Below are 22,278 nucleotides of genomic sequence, written 5' to 3' on the forward strand. Positions count from 1 at the left end.
GTAGTGTTTAAATATATATTACAGATATACTTTACACTTTTGTACCCACCTGAAAGCCCTCCGCCTCGGAGAGTAAAAAATAGAAACAACCGAACCAGTGTGCCAGTATTAACAGGATATGAATTAGGTTAACAACGCGCCATAAATTTGGCCAAACTGTTCTACTTTCTACGATGTAATAAAATCTCACAGATCGATAAACCTGCAAAAGGCCACATAAATTAGTAAACCACATTAATAACGCTACGACCATCTACGAGTTACTGACTTTAAAAAAGCGCGTAAAACGCAAGAGCGGATGTGTGCCCATCTTGAGCTGCAGCAGATCCAATGGTATCAGCGCTATCATATCGAAGATAAAGTCGCGCGAGTGAACATAGTGACAGGCCAGCTTCCTGTCGTCGTATACCTGTAAACCATCCAGAAATTAGTGTGCATGGTTGAAAGTTCAAAGGTACCAAGTTTCGAACTTCAAAGGTTCAGTTCGTACGAATACTCACCATTAGGCCCTGCTCCAGATATCCTGTGCGTAATTGAACTATTATATCTAAGATAAATACAACATCTGTCATCGAATCGCAGATGAGCCAAAACGTGGGCACAGATTGCTAGCCAAAAATAATGCAGTAAATACACAGAGCAAAATGTCGAGTTACACATGGTGTATATCACTTAGGCTATGAAAAAAACAACAGACTGAATAAAAATAACTGTGTGCCCTCGCAACTTTTCTAAGCTAAAATCAATGTTAGTTGTAAATTTGGTAATTGGACATGAGCTATGCTTATTTTAAGCCATAAAAATAGCTTTGAGCCAGGTAGCTCTACAAAATTAAAATCAATACTAGTAGTTAGCAACAATTGTTTTCTGTGCACACAACAGAAAGTCGCATTAAGTGAAAAGGGCCTTTCTACGGGCCGCCTGTACGCTTATTTTTATGGCCAGGTCAAGGGCAATTAAAATGGGGAATGCAGTTGACAATTGCAAATGTGCGGGCTAAAAACAGGATGAGGTTTTGTGGCCGGGTTAAAGGTCAACACAGTCGACTTTTGTTTGGCCACGGTCGGGGTAGCCAGCCAGTTCTAATCTGATGACAAACACCAGCTAACTGGGCCATAAACAAACATTTGCCCAGGCCAAACTGCGTGTCTTATAATTGAGTCATTACAAGGCAAAGAACGGGAGCAAACAGATAAAAAAGCGGATAAGTATTTTTCGGACAGGTGACCCACGGATGCTCTTTCCCCCCCTATTTTCCCACTTTGGCCAACCTCTAGACAAAAAAAAAAGAAACGAATGTTTTCCCTAGCAACGTGCCTTGTCCGGAGGCTCATTATATGGGCCACGGAGACCCAACTTCCATTACAACCAACTCTTTTTGGGCATAATGTCAAAAGGGTGTCGCCTTACACAAAGGACGAACAAAGGCCCATCCGCATTCTTTTCAAGGGCAAATGGGAAGTGGAAAACGGAAAGTGGAAGGTGTACACACCACAGATAAACAAAACACACAAAAAAAAGGAAGAAAAAATAGAGGAAACGAGAAAATAATAAAGAAAACTCTGTGGGAAAACTCACCTGCAGTTCAGGAAAGCTCTGCCTCACAATTAGGGTCCATAGATTATATAGAACACATACAGTTAACATCATTAACCAATAGAAGTAAAAATTTTCATCTGGATTAACAACGGATCGTCGTTTCTGCAGATAGCGTCGTCGTCGTTTCACACTCTTGTCGACGTCACCAGAGGCACTTTCTGAACCCGTATCTTCAACAGTTTCCTATTATAAACAATAAAGTACACAAATTGTTATTATTGTATTACGAATATACAACACATACAATAAATCAATCGTTAACAGTGCCCAAAGAAGCTTATGAAAATAGAAACAAAAACGACATTTTTTTTTTAATTTTCGCATTTCAAAGTATGTACATGGATCGATAGGGAATTTTGTTACGAATTCAACGATGTATGGCATTCCACATTTGGACAACTATTTTTAGTGCTATCGACAAAAAACTGATTATTTGTATCAAAAAATCGAAAAAAAAAATGTTGTAAAAAAATCGGATATTTTCATTAGGCCTTTTTGCCATAACTTGGCCAAATATGGCCGCACAGCTAAAATAAAGACTGTTTTGCGCTGCTATTAAACATAGCTAACTATGTGTATCCCTACTTTTTTGACTTTCGCAAAAAAAAATTTTAACAAATTTTCGCATTTTCGATAAGGGGTACCATCATCAAAATTTGTGAAAAATGGCAAAAAGCTAGCATTTCAAAGTATGTACATGGATCGATAGGGAATTTTGTTACGAATTCAACGATGTATGGCATTCCACATTTGGACAACTATTTTTAGTGCTATCGACAAAAAACGGATTATTTTTTATCAAAAAATCGAAAAAAAAAATGTTGTAAAAAAATCGGATATTTTCATTAGGCCTTTTTGTCATAACTTGGCCAAATATGGCCGCACAGCTAAAATAAAGACTGTTTTGCGCTGCTATTAAACATAGCTAACTATGTGTATCCCTACTTTTTTGATTTTCGCAAAAAAAAATTTTAACAAATTTTCGCATTTTCGATAAGGGGTACCATCATCAAAATTTGTGAAAAATGGCAAAAAATTAGCATTTCAAAGTATGTACATGGATCGATAGGGAATTTTGTTACGAATTCAACGATGTATGGCATTCCACATTTGGACAACTATTTTTAGTGCTATCGACAAAAAACTGATTATTTTTTATCAAAAAATCGAAAAAAAAAATGTTGTAAAAAAATCGGATATTTTCATTAGGCCTTTTTGCCATAACTTGGCCAAATATGGCCGCACAGCTAAAATAAAGACTGTTTTGCGCTGCTATTAAACATAGCTAACTATGTGTATCCCTACTTTTTTGATTTTCGCAAAAAAAATTTTAACAAATTTTCGCATTTTCGATAAGGGGTACCATCATCAAAATTTGTGAAAAATGGCAAAAAATTAGCATTTCAAAGTATGTACATGGATCGATAGGGAATTTTGTTACGAATTCAACGATGTATGGCATTCCACATTTGGACAACTATTTTTAGTGCTATCGACAAAAAACTGATTATTTTTATCAAAAAATCGAAAAAAAAAATGTTGTAAAAAATCGGATATTTTCATTAGGCCTTTTTGCCATAACTTGGCCAAATATGGCCGCACAGCTAAAATAAAGACTGTTTTGCGCTGCTATTAAACATAGCTAACTATGTGTATCCCTACTTTTTTGATTTTCGCAAAAAAAAATTTTAACAAATTTTCGCATTTTCGATAAGGGGTACCATCATCAAAATTTGTGAAAAATGGCAAAAAATTAGCATTTCAAAGTATGTACATGGATCGATAGGGAATTTTGTTACGAATTCAACGATGTATGGCATTCCACATTTGGACAACTATTTTTAGTGCTATCGACAAAAAATTGATTATTTTTTATCAAAAAATCGAAAAAAAAATGTTGTAAAAAAATCGGATATTTTCATTAGGCCTTTTTGCCATAACTTGGCCAAATATGGCCGCACAGCTAAAATAAAGACTGTTTAGCGCTGCTATGAAACATAGCTAACTATGTGTATCCCTACTTTTTGATTTTCGCAAAAAAAAATTTTAACAAATTTTCGCATTTTGATAAGGGGTACCATCATCAAAATTTGTGAAAAATGGCAAAAAATTAGCATTTCAAAGTATGTACATGGATCGATAGGGAATTTTGTTACGAATTCAACGATGTATGGCATTCCACATTTGGACAACTATTTTTAGTGCTATCGACAAAAAACTGATTATTTTTTATCAAAAAATCGAAAAAAAATGTTGTAAAAAAATCGGATATTTTCATTAGGCCTTTTTGCCATAACTTGGCCAAATATGGCCGCACAGCTAAAATAAAGACTGTTTTGCGCTGCTATTAAACATAGCTAACTATGTGTATCCCTACTTTTTTGATTTTCGCAAAAAAAAATTTTAACAAATCTTCGCATTTTCGATAAGGGGTACCATCATCAAAATTTGTGAAAAATGGCAAAAAATTAGCATTTCAAAGTATGTACATGGATCGATAGGGAATTTTGTTACGAATTCAACGATGTATGGCATTCCACATTTGGACAACTATTTTTAGTGCTATCGACAAAAAACTGATTATTTGTTATCAAAAAATCTAAAAAAAAAATGTTGTAAAAAAATCTGATATTTTCATTAGGCCTTTTTGCCATAACTTGGCCAAATATGGCCGCACAGCTAAAATAAAGACTGTTTTGCGCTGCTATTAAACATAGCTAACTATGTGTATCCCTACTTTTTTGATTTTCGCAAAAAAAAATTTTAACAAATTTTCGCATTTTCGATAAGGGGTACCATCATTAAAATTTGTGAAAAATGGCAAAAAATTAGCATTTCAAAGTATGTACATGGATCGATAGGGAATTTTGTTACGAATTCAACGATGTATGGCATTCCACATTTGGACAACTATTTTTAGTGCTATCGACAAAAAACTGATTATTTTTTATCAAAAAATCGAAAAAAAATGTTGTAAAAAAATCGGATATTTTCATTAGGCCTTTTTGCCATAACTTGGCCAAATATGGCCGCACAGCTAAAATAAAGACTGTTTTGCGCTGCTATTAAACATAGCTAACTATGTGTATCCCTACTTTTTGATTTTCGCAAAAAAAAATTTTAACAAATTTTCGCATTTTCGATAAGGGGTACCATCATCAAAATTTGTGAAAAATGGCAAAAAATTAGCATTTCAAAGTATGTACATGGATCGATAGGGAATTTTGTTACGAATTCAACGATGTATGGCATTCCACATTTGGACAACTATTTTTAGTGCTATCGACAAAAAACTGATTATTTTTATCAAAAAATCTAAAAAAAAAATGTTGTAAAAAAATCGGATATTTTCATTAGGCCTTTTTGCCATAACTTGGCCAAATATGGCCGCACAGCTAAAATAAAGACTGTTTTGCGCTGCTATTAAACATAGCTAACTATGTGTATCCCTACTTTTTTGATTTTCGCAAAAAAAAATTTTAACAAATTTTCGCATTTTCGATAAGGGGTACCATCATTAAAATTTGTGAAAAATGGCAAAAAATTAGCATTTCAAAGTATGTACATGGATCGATAGGGAATTTTGTTACGAATTCAACGATGTATGGCATTCCACATTTGGACAACTATTTTTAGTGCTATCGACAAAAAACTGATTATTTTTTATCAAAAAATCGAAAAAAAATGTTGTAAAAAAATCGGATATTTTCATTAGGCCTTTTTGCCATAACTTGGCCAAATATGGCCGCACAGCTAAAATAAAGACTGTTTTGCGCTGCTATTAAACATAGCTAACTATGTGTATCCCTACTTTTTTGATTTTCGCAAAAAAAAATTTTAACAAATTTTCGCATTTTCGATAAGGGGTACCATCATTAAAATTTGTGAAAAATGGCAAAAAATTAGCATTTCAAAGTATGTACATGGATCGATAGGGAATTTTGTTACGAATTCAACGATGTATGGCATTCCACATTTGGACAACTATTTTTAGTGCTATCGACAAAAAACTGATTATTTTTTATCAAAAAATCGAAAAAAAATGTTGTAAAAAAATCGGATATTTTCATTAGGCCTTTTTGCCATAACTTGGCCAAATATGGCCGCACAGCTAAAATAAAGACTGTTTTGCGCTGCTATTAAACATAGCTAACTATGTGTATCCCTACTTTTTTGATTTTCGCAAAAAAAAATTTTAACAAATTTTCGCATTTTCGATAAGGGGTACCATCATCAAAATTTGTGAAAAATGGCAAAAAATTAGCATTTCAAAGTATGTACATGGATCGATAGGGAATTTTGTTACGAATTCAACGATGTATGGCATTCCACATTTGGACAACTATTTTTAGTGCTATCGACAAAAAACTGATTATTTTTTATCAAAAAATCGAAAAAAAAAATGTTGTAAAAAAATCGGATATTTTCATTAGGCCTTTTTGCCATAACTTGGCCAAATATGGCCGCACAGCTAAAATAAAGACTGTTTTGCGCTGCTATTAAACATAGCTAACTATGTGTATCCCTACTTTTTTGATTTTCGCAAAAAAAAATTTTAACAAATTTTCGCATTTTCGATAAGGGGTACCATCATCAAAATTTGTGAAAAATGGCAAAAAATTAGCATTTCAAAGTATGTACATGGATCGATAGGGAATTTTGTTACGAATTCAACGATGTATGGCATTCCACATTTGGACAACTATTTTTAGTGCTATCGACAAAAAATTGATTATTTTTTATCAAAAAATCGAAAAAAAAAATGTTGTAAAAAAATCGGATATTTTCATTAGGCCTTTTTGCCATAACTTGGCCAAATATGGCCGCACAGCTAAAATAAAGACTGTTTAGCGCTGCTATGAAACATAGCTAACTATGTGTATCCCTACTTTTTTGATTTTCGCAAAAAAAAATTTTAACAAATTTTCGCATTTTCGATAAGGGGTACCATCATCAAAATTTGTGAAAAATGGCAAAAAATTAGCATTTCAAAGTATGTACATGGATCGATAGGGAATTTGTTACGAATTCAACGATGTATGGCATTCCACATTTGGACAACTATTTTTAGTGCTATCGACAAAAAACTGATTATTTTTATCAAAAAATCGAAAAAAAATGTTGTAAAAAAATCGGATATTTTCATTAGGCCTTTTTGCCATAACTTGGCCAAATATGGCCGCACAGCTAAAATAAAGACTGTTTTGCGCTGCTATTAAACATAGCTAACTATGTGTATCCCTACTTTTTGATTTTCGCAAAAAAAAATTTTAACAAATCTTCGCATTTTCGATAAGGGGTACCATCATCAAAATTTGTGAAAAATGGCAAAAAATTAGCATTTCAAAGTATGTACATGGATCGATAGGGAATTTTGTTACGAATTCAACGATGTATGGCATTCCACATTTGGACAACTATTTTTAGTGCTATCGACAAAAAACTGATTATTTTTTATCAAAAAATCTAAAAAAAAAATGTTGTAAAAAAATCGGATATTTTCATTAGGCCTTTTTGCCATAACTTGGCCAAATATGGCCGCACAGCTAAAATAAAGACTGTTTTGCGCTGCTATTAAACATAGCTAACTATGTGTATCCCTACTTTTTTGATTTTCGCAAAAAAAAATTTTAACAAATTTTCGCATTTTCGATAAGGGGTACCATCATCAAAATTTGTGAAAAATGGCAAAAAATTAGCATTTCAAAGTATGTACATGGATCGATAGGGAATTTTGTTACGAATTCAACGATGTATGGCATTCCACATTTGGACAACTATTTTTAGTGCTATCGACAAAAAACTGATTATTTTTTATCAAAAAATCGAAAAAAAAAATGTAAAAAAATCGGATATTTTCATTAGGCCTTTTTGCCATAACTTGGCCAAATATGGCCGCACAGCTAAAATAAAGACTGTTTTGCGCTGCTATTAAACATAGCTAACTATGTGTATCCCTACTTTTTTGATTTTCGCAAAAAAAAATTTTAACAAATTTTCGCATTTTCGATAAGGGGTACCATCATCAAAATTTGTGAAAAATGGCAAAAAATTAGCATTTCAAAGTATGTACATGGATCGATAGGGAATTTTGTTACGAATTCAACGATGTATGGCATTCCACATTTGGACAACTATTTTTAGTGCTATCGACAAAAAACTGATTATTTTTTATCAAAAAATCGAAAAAAAAATGTTGTAAAAAATCGGATATTTTCATTAGGCCTTTTTGCCATAACTTGGCCAAATATGGCCGCACAGCTAAAATAAAGACTGTTTTGCGCTGCTATTAAACATAGCTAACTATGTGTATCCCTACTTTTTGATTTTCGCAAAAAAAAATTTTAACAAATTTTCGCATTTTCGATAAGGGGTACCATCATCAAAATTTGTGAAAAATGGCAAAAATTAGCATTTCAAAGTATGTACATGGATCGATAGGGAATTTTGTTACGAATTCAACGATGTATGGCATTCCACATTTGGACAACTATTTTTAGTGCTATCGACAAAAAACTGATTATTTTTTATCAAAAAATCGAAAAAAAAAATGTAAAAAAATCGGATATTTTCATTAGGCCTTTTTGCCATAACTTGGCCAAATATGGCCGCACAGCTAAAATAAAGACTGTTTTGCGCTGCTATTAAACATAGCTAACTATGTGTATCCCTACTTTTTTGATTTTCGCAAAAAAAAATTTTAACAAATTTTCGCATTTTCGATAAGGGGTACCATCATCAAAATTTGTGAAAAATGGCAAAAAATTAGCATTTCAAAGTATGTACATGGATCGATAGGGAATTTTGTTACGAATTCAACGATGTATGGCATTCCACATTTGGACAACTATTTTTAGTGCTATCGACAAAAAACTGATTATTTTTTATCAAAAAATCGAAAAAAAAAATGTTGTAAAAAATCGGATATTTTCATTAGGCCTTTTTGCCATAACTTGGCCAAATATGGCCGCACAGCTAAAATAAAGACTGTTTTGCGCTGCTATTAAACATAGCTAACTATGTGTATCCCTACTTTTTGATTTTCGCAAAAAAAAATTTTAACAAATTTTCGCATTTTCGATAAGGGGTACCATCATCAAAATTTGTGAAAAATGGCAAAAAATTAGCATTTCAAAGTATGTACATGGATCGATAGGGAATTTTGTTACGAATTCAACGATGTATGGCATTCCACATTTGGACAACTATTTTTAGTGCTATCGACAAAAAACTGATTATTTTTTATCAAAAAATCGAAAAAAAAATGTTGTAAAAAAATCGGATATTTTCATTAGGCCTTTTTGCCATAACTTGGCCAAATATGGCCGCACAGCTAAAATAAAGACTGTTTTGCGCTGCTATTAAACATAGCTAACTATGTGTATCCCTACTTTTTGATTTTCGCAAAAAAAAATTTTAACAAATTTCGCATTTTCGATAAGGGGTACCATCATCAAAATTTGTGAAAAATGGCAAAAAATTAGCATTTCAAAGTATGTACATGGATCGATAGGGAATTTTGTTACGAATTCAACGATGTATGGCATTCCACATTTGGACAACTATTTTTAGTGCTATCGACAAAAAACTGATTATTTTTTATCAAAAATCGAAAAAAAAAATGTTGTAAAAAAATCGGATATTTTCATTAGGCCTTTTTGTCATAACTTGGCCAAATATGGCCGCACAGCTAAAATAAAGACTGTTTTGCGCTGCTATTAAACATAGCTAACTATGTGTATCCCTACTTTTTTGATTTTCGCCAAAAAAATTTTAACAAATTTTCGCATTTTCGAAAATTTGTGAAAAATGGCAAAAAATTAGCATTTCAAAGTATGTACATGGATCGATATGGAATTTTGTTACGAATTCAACGATGTATGGCATTCCACATTTGGACAACTATTTTTAGTGCTATCGACAAAAAACTGATTATTTTTTATCAAAAAATCTAAAAAAAAAATGTAAAAAAATCGGATATTTTCATTAGGCCTTTTGCCATAACTTGGCCAAATATGGCCGCACAGCTAAAATAAAGACTGTTTTGCGCTGCTATTAAACATAGCTAACTATGTGTATCCCTACTTTTTGATTTTCGCAAAAAAAAATTTTAACAAATTTTCGCATTTTCGATAAGGGGTACCATCATCAAAATTTGTGAAAATGGCAAAAAATTAGCATTTCAAAGTATGTACATGGATCGATAGGGAATTTTGTTACGAATTCAACGATGTATGGCATTCCACATTTGGACAACTATTTTTAGTGCTATCGACAAAAAACTGATTATTTTTATCAAAAAATCGAAAAAAAATGTTGTAAAAAAATCGGATATTTTCATTAGGCCTTTTTGCCATAACTTGGCCAAATATGGCCGCACAGCTAAAATAAAGACTGTTTTGCGCTGCTATTAAACATAGCTAACTATGTGTATCCCTACTTTTTTGATTTTCGCAAAAAAAATTTTAACAAATTTTCGCATTTTCGATAAGGGGTACCATCATCAAAATTTGTGAAAAATGGCAAAAAATTAGCATTTCAAAGTATGTACATGGATCGATAGGGAATTTTGTTACGAATTCAACGATGTATGGCATTCCACATTTGGACAACTATTTTTAGTGCTATCGACAAAAAACTGATTATTTTTTATCAAAAAATCGAAAAAAAAAATGTTGTAAAAAAATCGGATATTTTCATTAGGCCTTTTTGCCATAACTTGGCCAAATATGGCCGCACAGCTAAAATAAAGACTGTTTTGCGCTGCTATTAAACATAGCTAACTATGTGTATCCCTACTTTTTTGATTTTCGCCAAAAAAATTTTAACAAATTTTCGCATTTTCGATAAGGGGTACCATCATCAAAATTTGTGAAAAATGGCAAAAAATTAGCATTTCAAAGTATGTACATGGATCGATAGGGAATTTTGTTACGAATTCAACGATGTATGGCATTCCACATTTGGACAACTATTTTTAGTGCTATCGACAAAAAACTGATTATTTTTTATCAAAAAATCGAAAAAAAAATGTTGTAAAAAAATCGGATATTTTCATTAGGCCTTTTTGCCATAACTTGGCCAAATATGGCCGCACAGCTAAAATAAAGACTGTTTTGCGCTGCTATTAAACATAGCTAACTATGTGTATCCCTACTTTTTTGATTTTCGCCAAAAAAATTTTAACAAATTTTCGCATTTTCGATAAGGGGTACCATCATCAAAATTTGTGAAAAATGGCAAAAAATTAGCATTTCAAAGTATGTACATGGATCGATAGGGAATTTTGTTACGAATTCAACGATGTATGGCATTCCACATTTGGACAACTATTTTTAGTGCTATCGACAAAAAACTGATTATTTTTTATCAAAAAATCGAAAAAAAATGTTGTAAAAAAATCGGATATTTTCATTAGGCCTTTTTGCCATAACTTGGCCAAATATGGCCGCACAGCTAAAATAAAGACTGTTTTGCGCTGCTATTAAACATAGCTAACTATGTGTATCCCTACTTTTTTGATTTTCGCAAAAAAAAATTTTAACAAATTTTCGCATTTTCGATAAGGGGTACCATCATCAAAATTTGTGAAAAATGGCAAAAAATTAGCATTTCAAAGTATGTACATGGATCGATAGGGAATTTTGTTACGAATTCAACGATGTATGGCATTCCACATTTGGACAACTATTTTTAGTGCTATCGACAAAAAACTGATTATTTTTTATCAAAAAATCGAAGAAAAAAAATGTTGTAAAAAAATCGGATATTTTCATTAGGCCTTTTTGCCATAACTTGGCCAAATATGGCCGCACAGCTAAAATAAAGACTGTTTTGCGCTGCTATTAAACATAGCTAACTATGTGTATCCCTACTTTTTTGATTTTCGCAAAAAAAAATTTTAACAAATTTTCGCATTTTTGATAAGGGGTACCATCATCAAAATTTGTGAAAAATGGCAAAAAATTAGCATTTCAAAGTATGTACATGGATCGATAGGGAATTTTGTTACGAATTCAACGATGTATGGCATTCCACATTTGGACAACTATTTTTAGTGCTATCGACAAAAAATTGATTATTTTTTATCAAAAAATCGAAAAAAAAAATGTTGTAAAAAAATCGGATATTTTCATTAGGCCTTTTTGCCATAACTTGGCCAAATATGGCCGCACAGCTAAAATAAAGACTGTTTTGCGCTGCTATGAAACATAGCTAACTATGTGTATCCCTACTTTTTTGATTTTCGCAAAAAAAAATTTTAACAAATTTTCGCATTTTCGATAAGGGGTACCATCATCAAAATTTGTGAAAAATGGCAAAAAATTAGCATTTCAAAGTATGTACATGGATCGATAGGGAATTTTGTTACGAATTCAACGATGTATGGCATTCCACATTTGGACAACTATTTTTAGTGCTATCGACAAAAAACTGATTATTTTTTATCAAAAAATCGAAAAAAAAAATGTTGTAAAAAAATCGGATATTTTCATTAGGCCTTTTTGCCATAACTTGGCCAAATATGGCCGCACAGCTATTAAACATAGCTAACTATGTGTATCCCTACTTTTTTGATTTTCGCAAAAAAAAATTGTAACAAATTTTCGCATTTTCGATAAGGGGTACCATCATCAAAATTTGTGAAAAATGGCAAAAAGCTAGCATTTCAAAGTATGTACATGGATCGATAGGGAATTTTGTTACGAATTCAACGATGTATGGCATTCCACATTTGGACAACTATTTTTAGTGCTATCGACAAAAAACTGATTATTTTTTATCAAAAAATCGAAAAAAAAATGTTGTAAAAAAATCGGATATTTTCATTAGGCTTTTTTGCCATAACTTGGCCAAATATGGCCGCACAGCTGTTTTGCGCTGCTATTAAACATAGCTAACTATGTGTATCCCTACTTTTTTGATTTTCGCAAAAAAAAATTTTAACAAATTTTCGCATTTTCGATAAGGGGTACCATCATCAAAATTTGTGAAAAATGGCAAAAAATTAGCATTTCAAAGTATGTACATGGATCGATAGGGAATTTTGTTACGAATTCAACGATGTATGGCATTCCACATTTGGACAACTATTTTTAGTGCTATCGACAAAAAACTGATTATTTTTTATCAAAAAATCGAAAAAAAAAATGTTGTAAAAAAATCGGATATTTTCATTAGGCCTTTTTGTCATAACTTGGCCAAATATGGCCGCACAGCTAAAATAAAGACTGTTTTGCGCTGCTATTAAACATAGCTAACTATGTGTATCCCTACTTTTTTGATTTTCGCCAAAAAAATTTTAACAAATTTTCGCATTTTCGATAAGGGGTACCATCATCAAAATTTGTGAAAAATGGCAAAAAGCTAGCATTTCAAAGTATGTACATGGATCGATAGGGAATTTTGTTACGAATTCAACGATGTATGGCATTCCACATTTGGACAACTATTTTTAGTGCTATCGACAAAAAACTGATTATTTTTTATCAAAAATCTAAAAAAAAATGTTGTAAAAAAATCGGATATTTTCATTAGGCCTTTTTGCCATAACTTGGCCAAATATGGCCGCACAGCTAAAATAAAGACTGTTTTGCGCTGCTATTAAACATAGCTAACTATGTGTATCCCTACTTTTTTGATTTTCGCAAAAAAAAATTTTAACAAATTTTCGCATTTTCGATAAGGGGTACCATCATCAAAATTTGTGAAAAATGGCAAAAAATTAGCATTTCAAAGTATGTACATGGATCGATAGGGAATTTTGTTACGAATTCAACGATGTATGGCATTCCACATTTGGACAACTATTTTTAGTGCTATCGACAAAAAACTGATTATTTTTTATCAAAAAATCGAAAAAAAATGTTGTAAAAAAAATCGGATATTTTCATTAGGCCTTTTTGCCATAACTTGGCCAAATATGGACGCACAGCTAAAATAAAGACTGTTTTGCGCTGCTATTAAACATAGCTAACTATGTGTATCCCTACTTTTTTGATTTTCGCAAAAAAAAATTTTAACAAATTTTCGCATTTTCGATAAGGGGTACCATCATCAAAATTTGTGAAAAATGGCAAAAAGCTAGCATTTCAAAGTATGTACATGGATCGATAGGGAATTTTGTTTCGAATTCAACGATGTATGGCATTCCACATTTGGACAACTATTTTTAGTGCTATCGACAAAAAACTGATTATTTTTTATCAAAAAATCGAAAAAAAAAATGTTGTAAAAAAATCGGATATTTTCATTAGGCTTTTTTGCCATAACTTGGCCAAATATGGCCGCACAGCTGTTTTGCGCTGCTATTAAACATAGCTAACTATGTGTATCCCTACTTTTTTGATTTTCGCAAAAAAAAATTTTAACAAATTTTCGCATTTTCGATAAGGGGTACCATCATCAAAATTTGTGAAAAATGGCAAAAAATTAGCATTTCAAAGTATGTACATGGATCGATAGGGAATTTTGTTACGAATTCAAGGATGTATGGCATTCCACATTTGGACAACTATTTTTAGTGCTATCGACAAAAAACTGATTATTTTTTATCAAAAAATCGAAAAAAAAAATGTTGTAAAAAAATCGGATATTTTCATTAGGCCTTTTTGCCATAACTTGGCCAAATATGGCCGCACAGCTAAAATAAAGACTGTTTTGCGCTGCTATTAAACATAGCTAACTATGTGTATCCCTACTTTTTTGATTTTCGCAAAAAAAATTTTAACAAATTTTCGCATTTTCGATAAGGGGTACCATCATCAAAATTTGTGAAAAATGGCAAAAAATTAGCATTTCAAAGTATGTACATGGATCGATAGGGAATTTTGTTACGAATTCAACGATGTATGGCATTCCACATTTGGACAACTATTTTTAGTGCTATCGACAAAAAACTGATTATTTTTTATCAAAAAATCGAAAAAAAAATGTTGTAAAAAAATCGGATATTTTCATTAGGCCTTTTTGCCATAACTTGGCCAAATATGGACGCACAGCTAAAATAAAGACTGTTTTGCGCTGCTATTAAACATAGCTAACTATGTGTATCCCTACTTTTTTGATTTTCGCAAAAAAAAATTTTAACAAATTTTCGCATTTTCGATAAGGGGTACCATCATCAAAATTTGTGAAAAATGGCAAAAAGCTAGCATTTCAAAGTATGTACATGGATCGATAGGGAATTTTGTTTCGAATTCAACGATGTATGGCATTCCACATTTGGACAACTATTTTTAGTGCTATCGACAAAAAACTGATTATTTTTTATCAAAAAATCGAAAAAAAAAATGTTGTAAAAAAATCGGATATTTTCATTAGGCTTTTTTGCCATAACTTGGCCAAATATGGCCGCACAGCTGTTTTGCGCTGCTATTAAACATAGCTAACTATGTGTATCCCTACTTTTTTGATTTTCGCAAAAAAAAATTTTAACAAATTTTCGCATTTTCGATAAGGGGTACCATCATCAAAATTTGTGAAAAATGGCAAAAAATTAGCATTTCAAAGTATGTACATGGATCGATAGGGAATTTTGTTACGAATTCAAGGATGTATGGCATTCCACATTTGGACAACTATTTTTAGTGCTATCGACAAAAAACTGATTATTTTTTATCAAAAATCGAAAAAAAAAATGTTGTAAAAAAATCGGATATTTTCATTAGGCCTTTTTGCCATAACTTGGCCAAATATGGCCGCACAGCTAAAATAAAGACTGTTTTGCGCTGCTATGAAACATAGCTAACTATGTGTATCCCTACTTTTTTGATTTTCGCAAAAAAAAATTTTAACAAATTTTCGCATTTTCGATAAGGGGTACCATCATCAAAATTTGTGAAAAATGGCAAAAAATTAGCATTTCAAAGTATGTACATGGATCGATAGGGAATTTTGTTACGAATTCAACGATGTATGGCATTCCACATTTGGACAACTATTTTTAGTGCTATCGACAAAAAACTGATTATTTTTTATCAAAAAATCGAAAAAAAAAATGTTGTAAAAAAATCGGATATTTTCATTAGGCCTTTTTGCCATAACTTGGCCAAATATGGCCGCACAGCTATTAAACATAGCTAACTATGTGTATCCCTACTTTTTGATTTTCGCAAAAAAAAATTGTAACAAATTTTCGCATTTTCGATAAGGGGTACCATCATCAAAATTTGTGAAAAATGGCAAAAAGCTAGCATTTCAAAGTATGTACATGGATCGATAGGGAATTTTGTTACGAATTCAACGATGTATGGCATTCCACATTTGGACAACTATTTTTAGTGCTATCGACAAAAAACTGATTATTTTTATCAAAAATCGAAAAAAAATGTTGTAAAAAAATCGGATATTTTCATTAGGCCTTTTTGTCATAACTTGGCCAAATATGGCCGCACAGCTAAAATAAAGCCTGTTTTGCGCTGCTATTAAACATAGCTAACTATGTGTATCCCTACTTTTTGATTTTCGCAAAAAAAATTTTAACAAATTTTCGCATTTTCGATAAGGGGTACCATCATCAAAATTTGTGAAAAATGGCAAAAAGCTAGCATTTCAAAGTATGTACATGGATCGATAGGGAATTTTGTTCGAATTCAACGATGTATGGCATTCCACATTTGGACAACTATTTTTAGTGCTATCGACAAAAAACTGATTATTTTTATCAAAAAATCGAAAAAAAAAATGTTGTAAAAAAATCGGATATTTTCATTAGGCTTTTTGCCATAACTTGGCCAAATATGGCCGCACAGCTGTTTTGCGCTGCTATTAAACATAGCTAACTATGTGTATCCCTACTTTTTTGATTTTCGCAAAAAAAATTTTAACAAATTTTCGCATTTTCGATAAGGGGTACCATCATCAAAATTTGTGAAAAATGGCAAAAAATTAGCATTTCAAAGTATGTACATGGATCGATAGGGAATTTTGTTACGAATTCAACGATGTATGGCATTCCACATTTGGACAACTATTTTTAGTGCTATCGACAAAAAACTGATTATTTTTTATCAAAAAATCGAAAAAAAAAATGTTGTAAAAAAATCGGATATTTTCATTAGGCCTTTTTGCCATAACTTGGCCAAATATGGCCGCACAGCTAAAATAAAGACTGTTTTGCGCTGCTATTAAACATAGCTAACTATGTGTATCCCTACTTTTTTGATTTTCGCAAAAAAAATTTTAACAAATTTTCGCATTTTCGATAAGGGGTACCATCATCAAAATTTGTGAAAAATGGCAAAAAATTAGCATTTCAAAGTATGTACATGGATCGATAGGGAATTTTGTTACGAATTCAACGATGTATGGCATTCCACATTTGGACAACTATTTTTAGTGCTATCGACAAAAAACTGATTATTTTTTATCAAAAAATCAAAAAAAAATGTTGTAAAAAAATCGGATATTTTCATTAGGCCTTTTTGCCATAACTTGGCCAAATATGGACGCACAGCTAAAATAAAGACTGTTTTGCGCTGCTATTAAACATAGCTAACTATGTGTATCCCTACTTTTTTGATTTTCGCAAAAAAAAATTTTAACAAATTTTCGCATTTTCGATAAGGGGTACCATCATCAAAATTTGTGAAAAATGGCAAAAAGCTAGCATTTCAAAGTATGTACATGGATCGATAGGGAATTTTGTTTCGAATTCAACGATGTATGGCATTCCACATTTGGACAACTATTTTTAGTGCTATCGACAAAAACTGATTATTTTTTATCAAAAAATCGAAAAAAAAATGTTGTAAAAAAATCGGATATTTTCATTAGGCTTTTTGCCATAACTTGGCCAAATATGGCCGCACAGCTGTTTTGCGCTGCTATTAAACATAGCTAACTATGTGTATCCCTACTTTTTTGATTTTCGCAAAAAAAAATTTTAACAAATTTTCGCATTTTCGATAAGGGGTACCATCATCAAAATTTGTGAAAAATGGCAAAAATTAGCATTTCAAAGTATGTACATGGATCGATAGGGAATTTTGTTACGAATTCAACGATGTATGGCATTCCACATTTGGACAACTATTTTTAGTGCTATCGACAAAAAACTGATTATTTTTTATCAAAAAATCGAAAAAAAAATGTTGTAAAAAAATCGGATATTTTCATTAGGCCTTTTTGTCATAACTTGGCCAAATATGGCCGCACAGCTAAAATAAAGACTGTTTTGCGCTGCTATTAAACATAGCTAACTATGTGTATCCCTACTTTTTTGATTTTCGCCAAAAAAATTTTAACAAATTTTCGCATTTTCGATAAGGGGTACCATCATCAAAATTTGTGAAAAATGGCAAAAAGTAGCATTTCAAAGTATGTACATGGATCGATAGGGAATTTTGTTACGAATTCAACGATGTATGGCATTCCACATTTGGACAACTATTTTTAGTGCTATCGACAAAAAACTGATTATTTTTTATCAAAAAATCGAAAAAAAAATGTTGTAAAAAAATCGGATATTTTCATTAGGCCTTTTTGCCATAACTTGGCCAAATATGGCCGCACAGCTAAAATAAAGACTGTTTTGCGCTGCTATTAAACATAGCTAACTATGTGTATCCCTACTTTTTTGATTTTCGCAAAAAAAAATTTTAACAAATTTTCGCATTTTCGATAAGGGGTACCATCATCAAAATTTGTGAAAAATGGCAAAAATTAGCATTTCAAAGTATGTACATGGATCGATAGGGAATTTTGTTACGAATTCAACGATGTATGGCATTCCACATTTGGACAACTATTTTTAGTGCTATCGACAAAAACTGATTATTTTTTATCAAAAAATCGAAAAAAAAATGTTGTAAAAAAATCGGATATTTTCATTAGGCCTTTTTGCCATAACTTGGCCAAATATGGACGCACAGCTAAAATAAAGACTGTTTTGCGCTGCTATTAAACATAGCTAACTATGTGTATCCCTACTTTTTTGATTTTCGCAAAAAAAATTTTAACAAATTTTCGCATTTTCGATAAGGGGTACCATCATCAAAATTTGTGAAAAATGGCAAAAAATTAGCATTTCAAAGTATGTACATGGATCGATAGGGAATTCTGTTACGAATTCAACGATGTATGGCATTCCACATTTGGACAACTATTTTTAGTGCTATCGACAAAAAACGGATTATTTTTTTATCAAAAAATCGAAAAAAAAATGTTGTAAAAAATCGGATATTTTCATTAGGCCTTTTGCCATAACTTGGCCAAATATGGCCGCACAGCTAAAATAAAGACTGTTTTGCGCTGCTATTAAACATAGCTAACTATGTGTATCCCTACTTTTTTGATTTTCGCAAAAAAAAATTTTAACAAATTTTCGCATTTTCGATAAGGGGTACCATCATCAAAATTTGTGAAAAATGGCAAAAAATTAGCATTTCAAAGTATGTACATGGATCGATAGGGAATTTTGTTACGAATTCAACGATGTATGGCATTCCACATTTGGACAACTATTTTTAGTGCTATCGACAAAAAACTGATTATTTTTTATCAAAAAATCGAAAAAAAAATGTTGTAAAAAAATCGGATATTTTCATTAGGCCTTTTTGCCATAACTTGGCCAAATATGGCCGCACAGCTAAAATAAAGACTGTTTTGCGCTGCTATTAAACATAGCTAACTATGTGTATCCCTACTTTTTTGATTTTCGCAAAAAAAATTTTAACAAATTTTCGCATTTTCGATAAGGGGTACCATCATCAAAATTTGTGAAAAATGGCAAAAAATTAGCATTTCAAAGTATGTACATGGATCGATAGGGAATTTTGTTACGAATTCAACGATGTATGGCATTCCACATTTGGACAACTATTTTTAGTGCTATCGACAAAAAACGGATTATTTTTTATCAAAAAATCGAAAAAAAAAATGTTGTAAAAAAATCGGATATTTTCATTAGGCCTTTTTGCCATAACTTGGCCAAATATGGCCGCACAGCTAAATAAAGACTGTTTTGCGCTGCTATTAAACATAGCTAACTATGTGTATCCCTACTTTTTTGATTTTCGCAAAAAAAATTTTAACAAATTTTCGCATTTTCGATAAGGGGTACCATCATCAAAATTTGTGAAAAATGGCAAAAAATTAGCATTTCAAAGTATGTACATGGATCGATAGGGAATTTTGTTACGAATTCAACGATGTATGGCATTCCACATTTGGACAACTATTTTTAGTGCTATCGACAAAAAACTGATTATTTTTTATCAAAAAATCGAAAAAAAAATGTTGTAAAAAATCGGATATTTTCATTAGGCCTTTTTGCCATAACTTGGCCAAATATGGCCGCACAGCTAAAATAAAGACTGTTTTGCGCTGCTATTAAACATAGCTAACTATGTGTATCCCTACTTTTTTGATTTTCGCAAAAAAAAATTTTAACAAATTTTCGCATTTTCGATAAGGGGTACCATCATCAAAATTTGTGAAAAATGGCAAAAAATTAGCATTTCAAAGTATGTACATGGATCGATAGGGAATTTTGTTACGAATTCAACGATGTATGGCATTCCACATTTGGACAACTATTTTTAGTGCTATCGACAAAAAACTGATTATTTTTTATCAAAAAATCGAAAAAAAAAATGTTGTAAAAAAATCGGATATTTTCATTAGGCCTTTTTGCCATAACTTGGCCAAATATGGCCGCACAGCTAAAATAAAGACTGTTTTGCGCTGCTATTAAACATAGCTAACTATGTGTATCCCTACTTTTTTGATTTTCGCAAAAAAAAATTTTAACAAATTTTCGCATTTTCGATAAGGGGTACCATCATCAAAATTTGTGAAAAATGGCAAAAAATTAGCATTTCAAAGTATGTACATGGATCGATAGGGAATTTTGTTACGAATTCAACGATGTATGGCATTCCACATTTGGACAACTATTTTTAGTGCTATCGACAAAAAACTGATTATTTTTTATCAAAAATCGAAAAAAAAATGTTGTAAAAAAATCGGATATTTTCATTAGGCCTTTTTGCCATAACTTGGCCAAATATGGCCGCACAGCTAAAATAAAGACTGTTTTGCGCTGCTATTAAACATAGCTAACTATGTGTATCCCTACTTTTTTGATTTTCGCAAAAAAAAATTTTAACAAATTTTCGCATTTTCGATAAGGGGTACCATCATCAAAATTTGTGAAAAATGGCAAAAAATTAGCATTTCAAAGTATGTACATGGATCGATAGGGAATTTTGTTACGAATTCAACGATGTATGGCATTCCACATTTGGACAACTATTTTTAGTGCTATCGACAAAAACTGATTATTTTTTATCAAAAAATCGAAAAAAAAAATGTTGTAAAAAAATCGGATATTTTCATTAGGCCTTTTTGCCATAACTTGGCCAAATATGGCCGCACAGCTAAAATAAAGACTGTTTGCGCTGCTATTAAACATAGCTAACTATGTGTATCCCTACTTTTTTGATTTTCGCAAAAAAAAATTTTAACAAATTTTCGCATTTTCGATAAGGGGTACCATCATCAAAATTTGTGAAAAATGGCAAAAAATTAGCATTTCAAAGTATGTACATGGATCGATAGGGAATTTTGTTACGAATTCAACGATGTATGGCATTCCACATTTGGACAACTATTTTTAGTGCTATCGACAAAAAACTGATTATTTTTATCAAAAAATCGAAAAAAAAATGTTGTAAAAAAATCGGATATTTTCATTAGGCCTTTTTGCCATAACTTGGCCAAATATGGCCGCACAGCTAAAATAAAGACTGTTTGCGCTGCTATTAAACATAGCTAACTATGTGTATCCCTACTTTTTTGATTTTCGCAAAAAAAATTTTAACAAATTTTCGCATTTTCGATAAGGGGTACCATCATCAAAATTTGTGAAAAATGGCAAAAAATTAGCATTTCAAAGTATGTACATGGATCGATAGGGAATTTTGTTACGAATTCAACGATGTATGGCATTCCACATTTGGACAACTATTTTTAGTGCTATCGACAAAAAACGGATTATTTTTTATCAAAAAATCGAAAAAAAAAAAGTTAAAAAATCGGATATTTTCATTAGGCCTTTTTGCCATAACTTGGCCAAATATGGCCGCACAGCTAAATAAAGACTGTTTTGCGCTGCTATTAAACATAGCTAACTATGTGTATCCCTACTTTTTTGATTTTCGCAAAAAAAATTTTAACAAATTTTCGCATTTTCGATAAGGGGTACCATCATCAAAATTTGTGAAAAATGGCAAAAAATTAGCATTTCAAAGTATGTACATGGATCGATAGGGAATTTTGTTACGAATTCAACGATGTATGGCATTCCACATTTGGGCAACTATTTTTAGTGCTATCGACAAAAAACTGATTATTTTTTATCAAAAAATCGAAAAAAAAATGTTGTAAAAAATCGGATATTTTCATTAGGCCTTTTTGCCATAACTTGGCCAAATATGGCCGCACAGCTAAAATAAAGACTGTTTTGCGCTGCTATTAAACATAGCTAACTATGTGTATCCCTACTTTTTTGATTTTCGCAAAAAAAAATTTTAACAAATTTTCGCATTTTCGATAAGGGGTACCATCATCAAAATTTGTGAAAAATGGCAAAAAATTAGCATTTCAAAGTATGTACATGGATCGATAGGGAATTTTGTTACGAATTCAACGATGTATGGCATTCCACATTTGGAC

At 31.6% G+C, this 22,278-nt stretch overlaps 1 protein-coding gene across 7 annotated transcripts in view; it reads right to left on the reverse strand.

Annotated features, from left to right (window-relative positions):
• LOC120455449 (merozoite surface antigen 2, allelic form 2) overlaps positions 1-22,278 on the reverse strand; it is a 72,177-nt gene that overhangs the window by 9,566 nt on the left and 40,333 nt on the right. For all 7 annotated transcript variants that reach the window (XM_039641660.2, XM_039641657.2, XM_039641659.1 and 4 more), the window contains 4 exons: positions 1,579-1,782; positions 501-608; positions 269-409; positions 50-202 (listed from right to left, as the gene is read on the reverse strand). In XM_039641660.2, coding sequence (XP_039497594.1) covers positions 50-202; positions 269-409; positions 501-608; positions 1,579-1,782 — 606 coding nt within the window. The remainder of the gene's footprint in view (positions 1-49; positions 203-268; positions 410-500; positions 609-1,578; positions 1,783-22,278) is intronic.

This window comes from Drosophila santomea, chromosome X, assembly GCF_016746245.2.
Source record: "Drosophila santomea strain STO CAGO 1482 chromosome X, Prin_Dsan_1.1, whole genome shotgun sequence".
In the NCBI taxonomy this organism is placed as follows: domain Eukaryota; kingdom Metazoa; phylum Arthropoda; class Insecta; order Diptera; family Drosophilidae; genus Drosophila; species Drosophila santomea.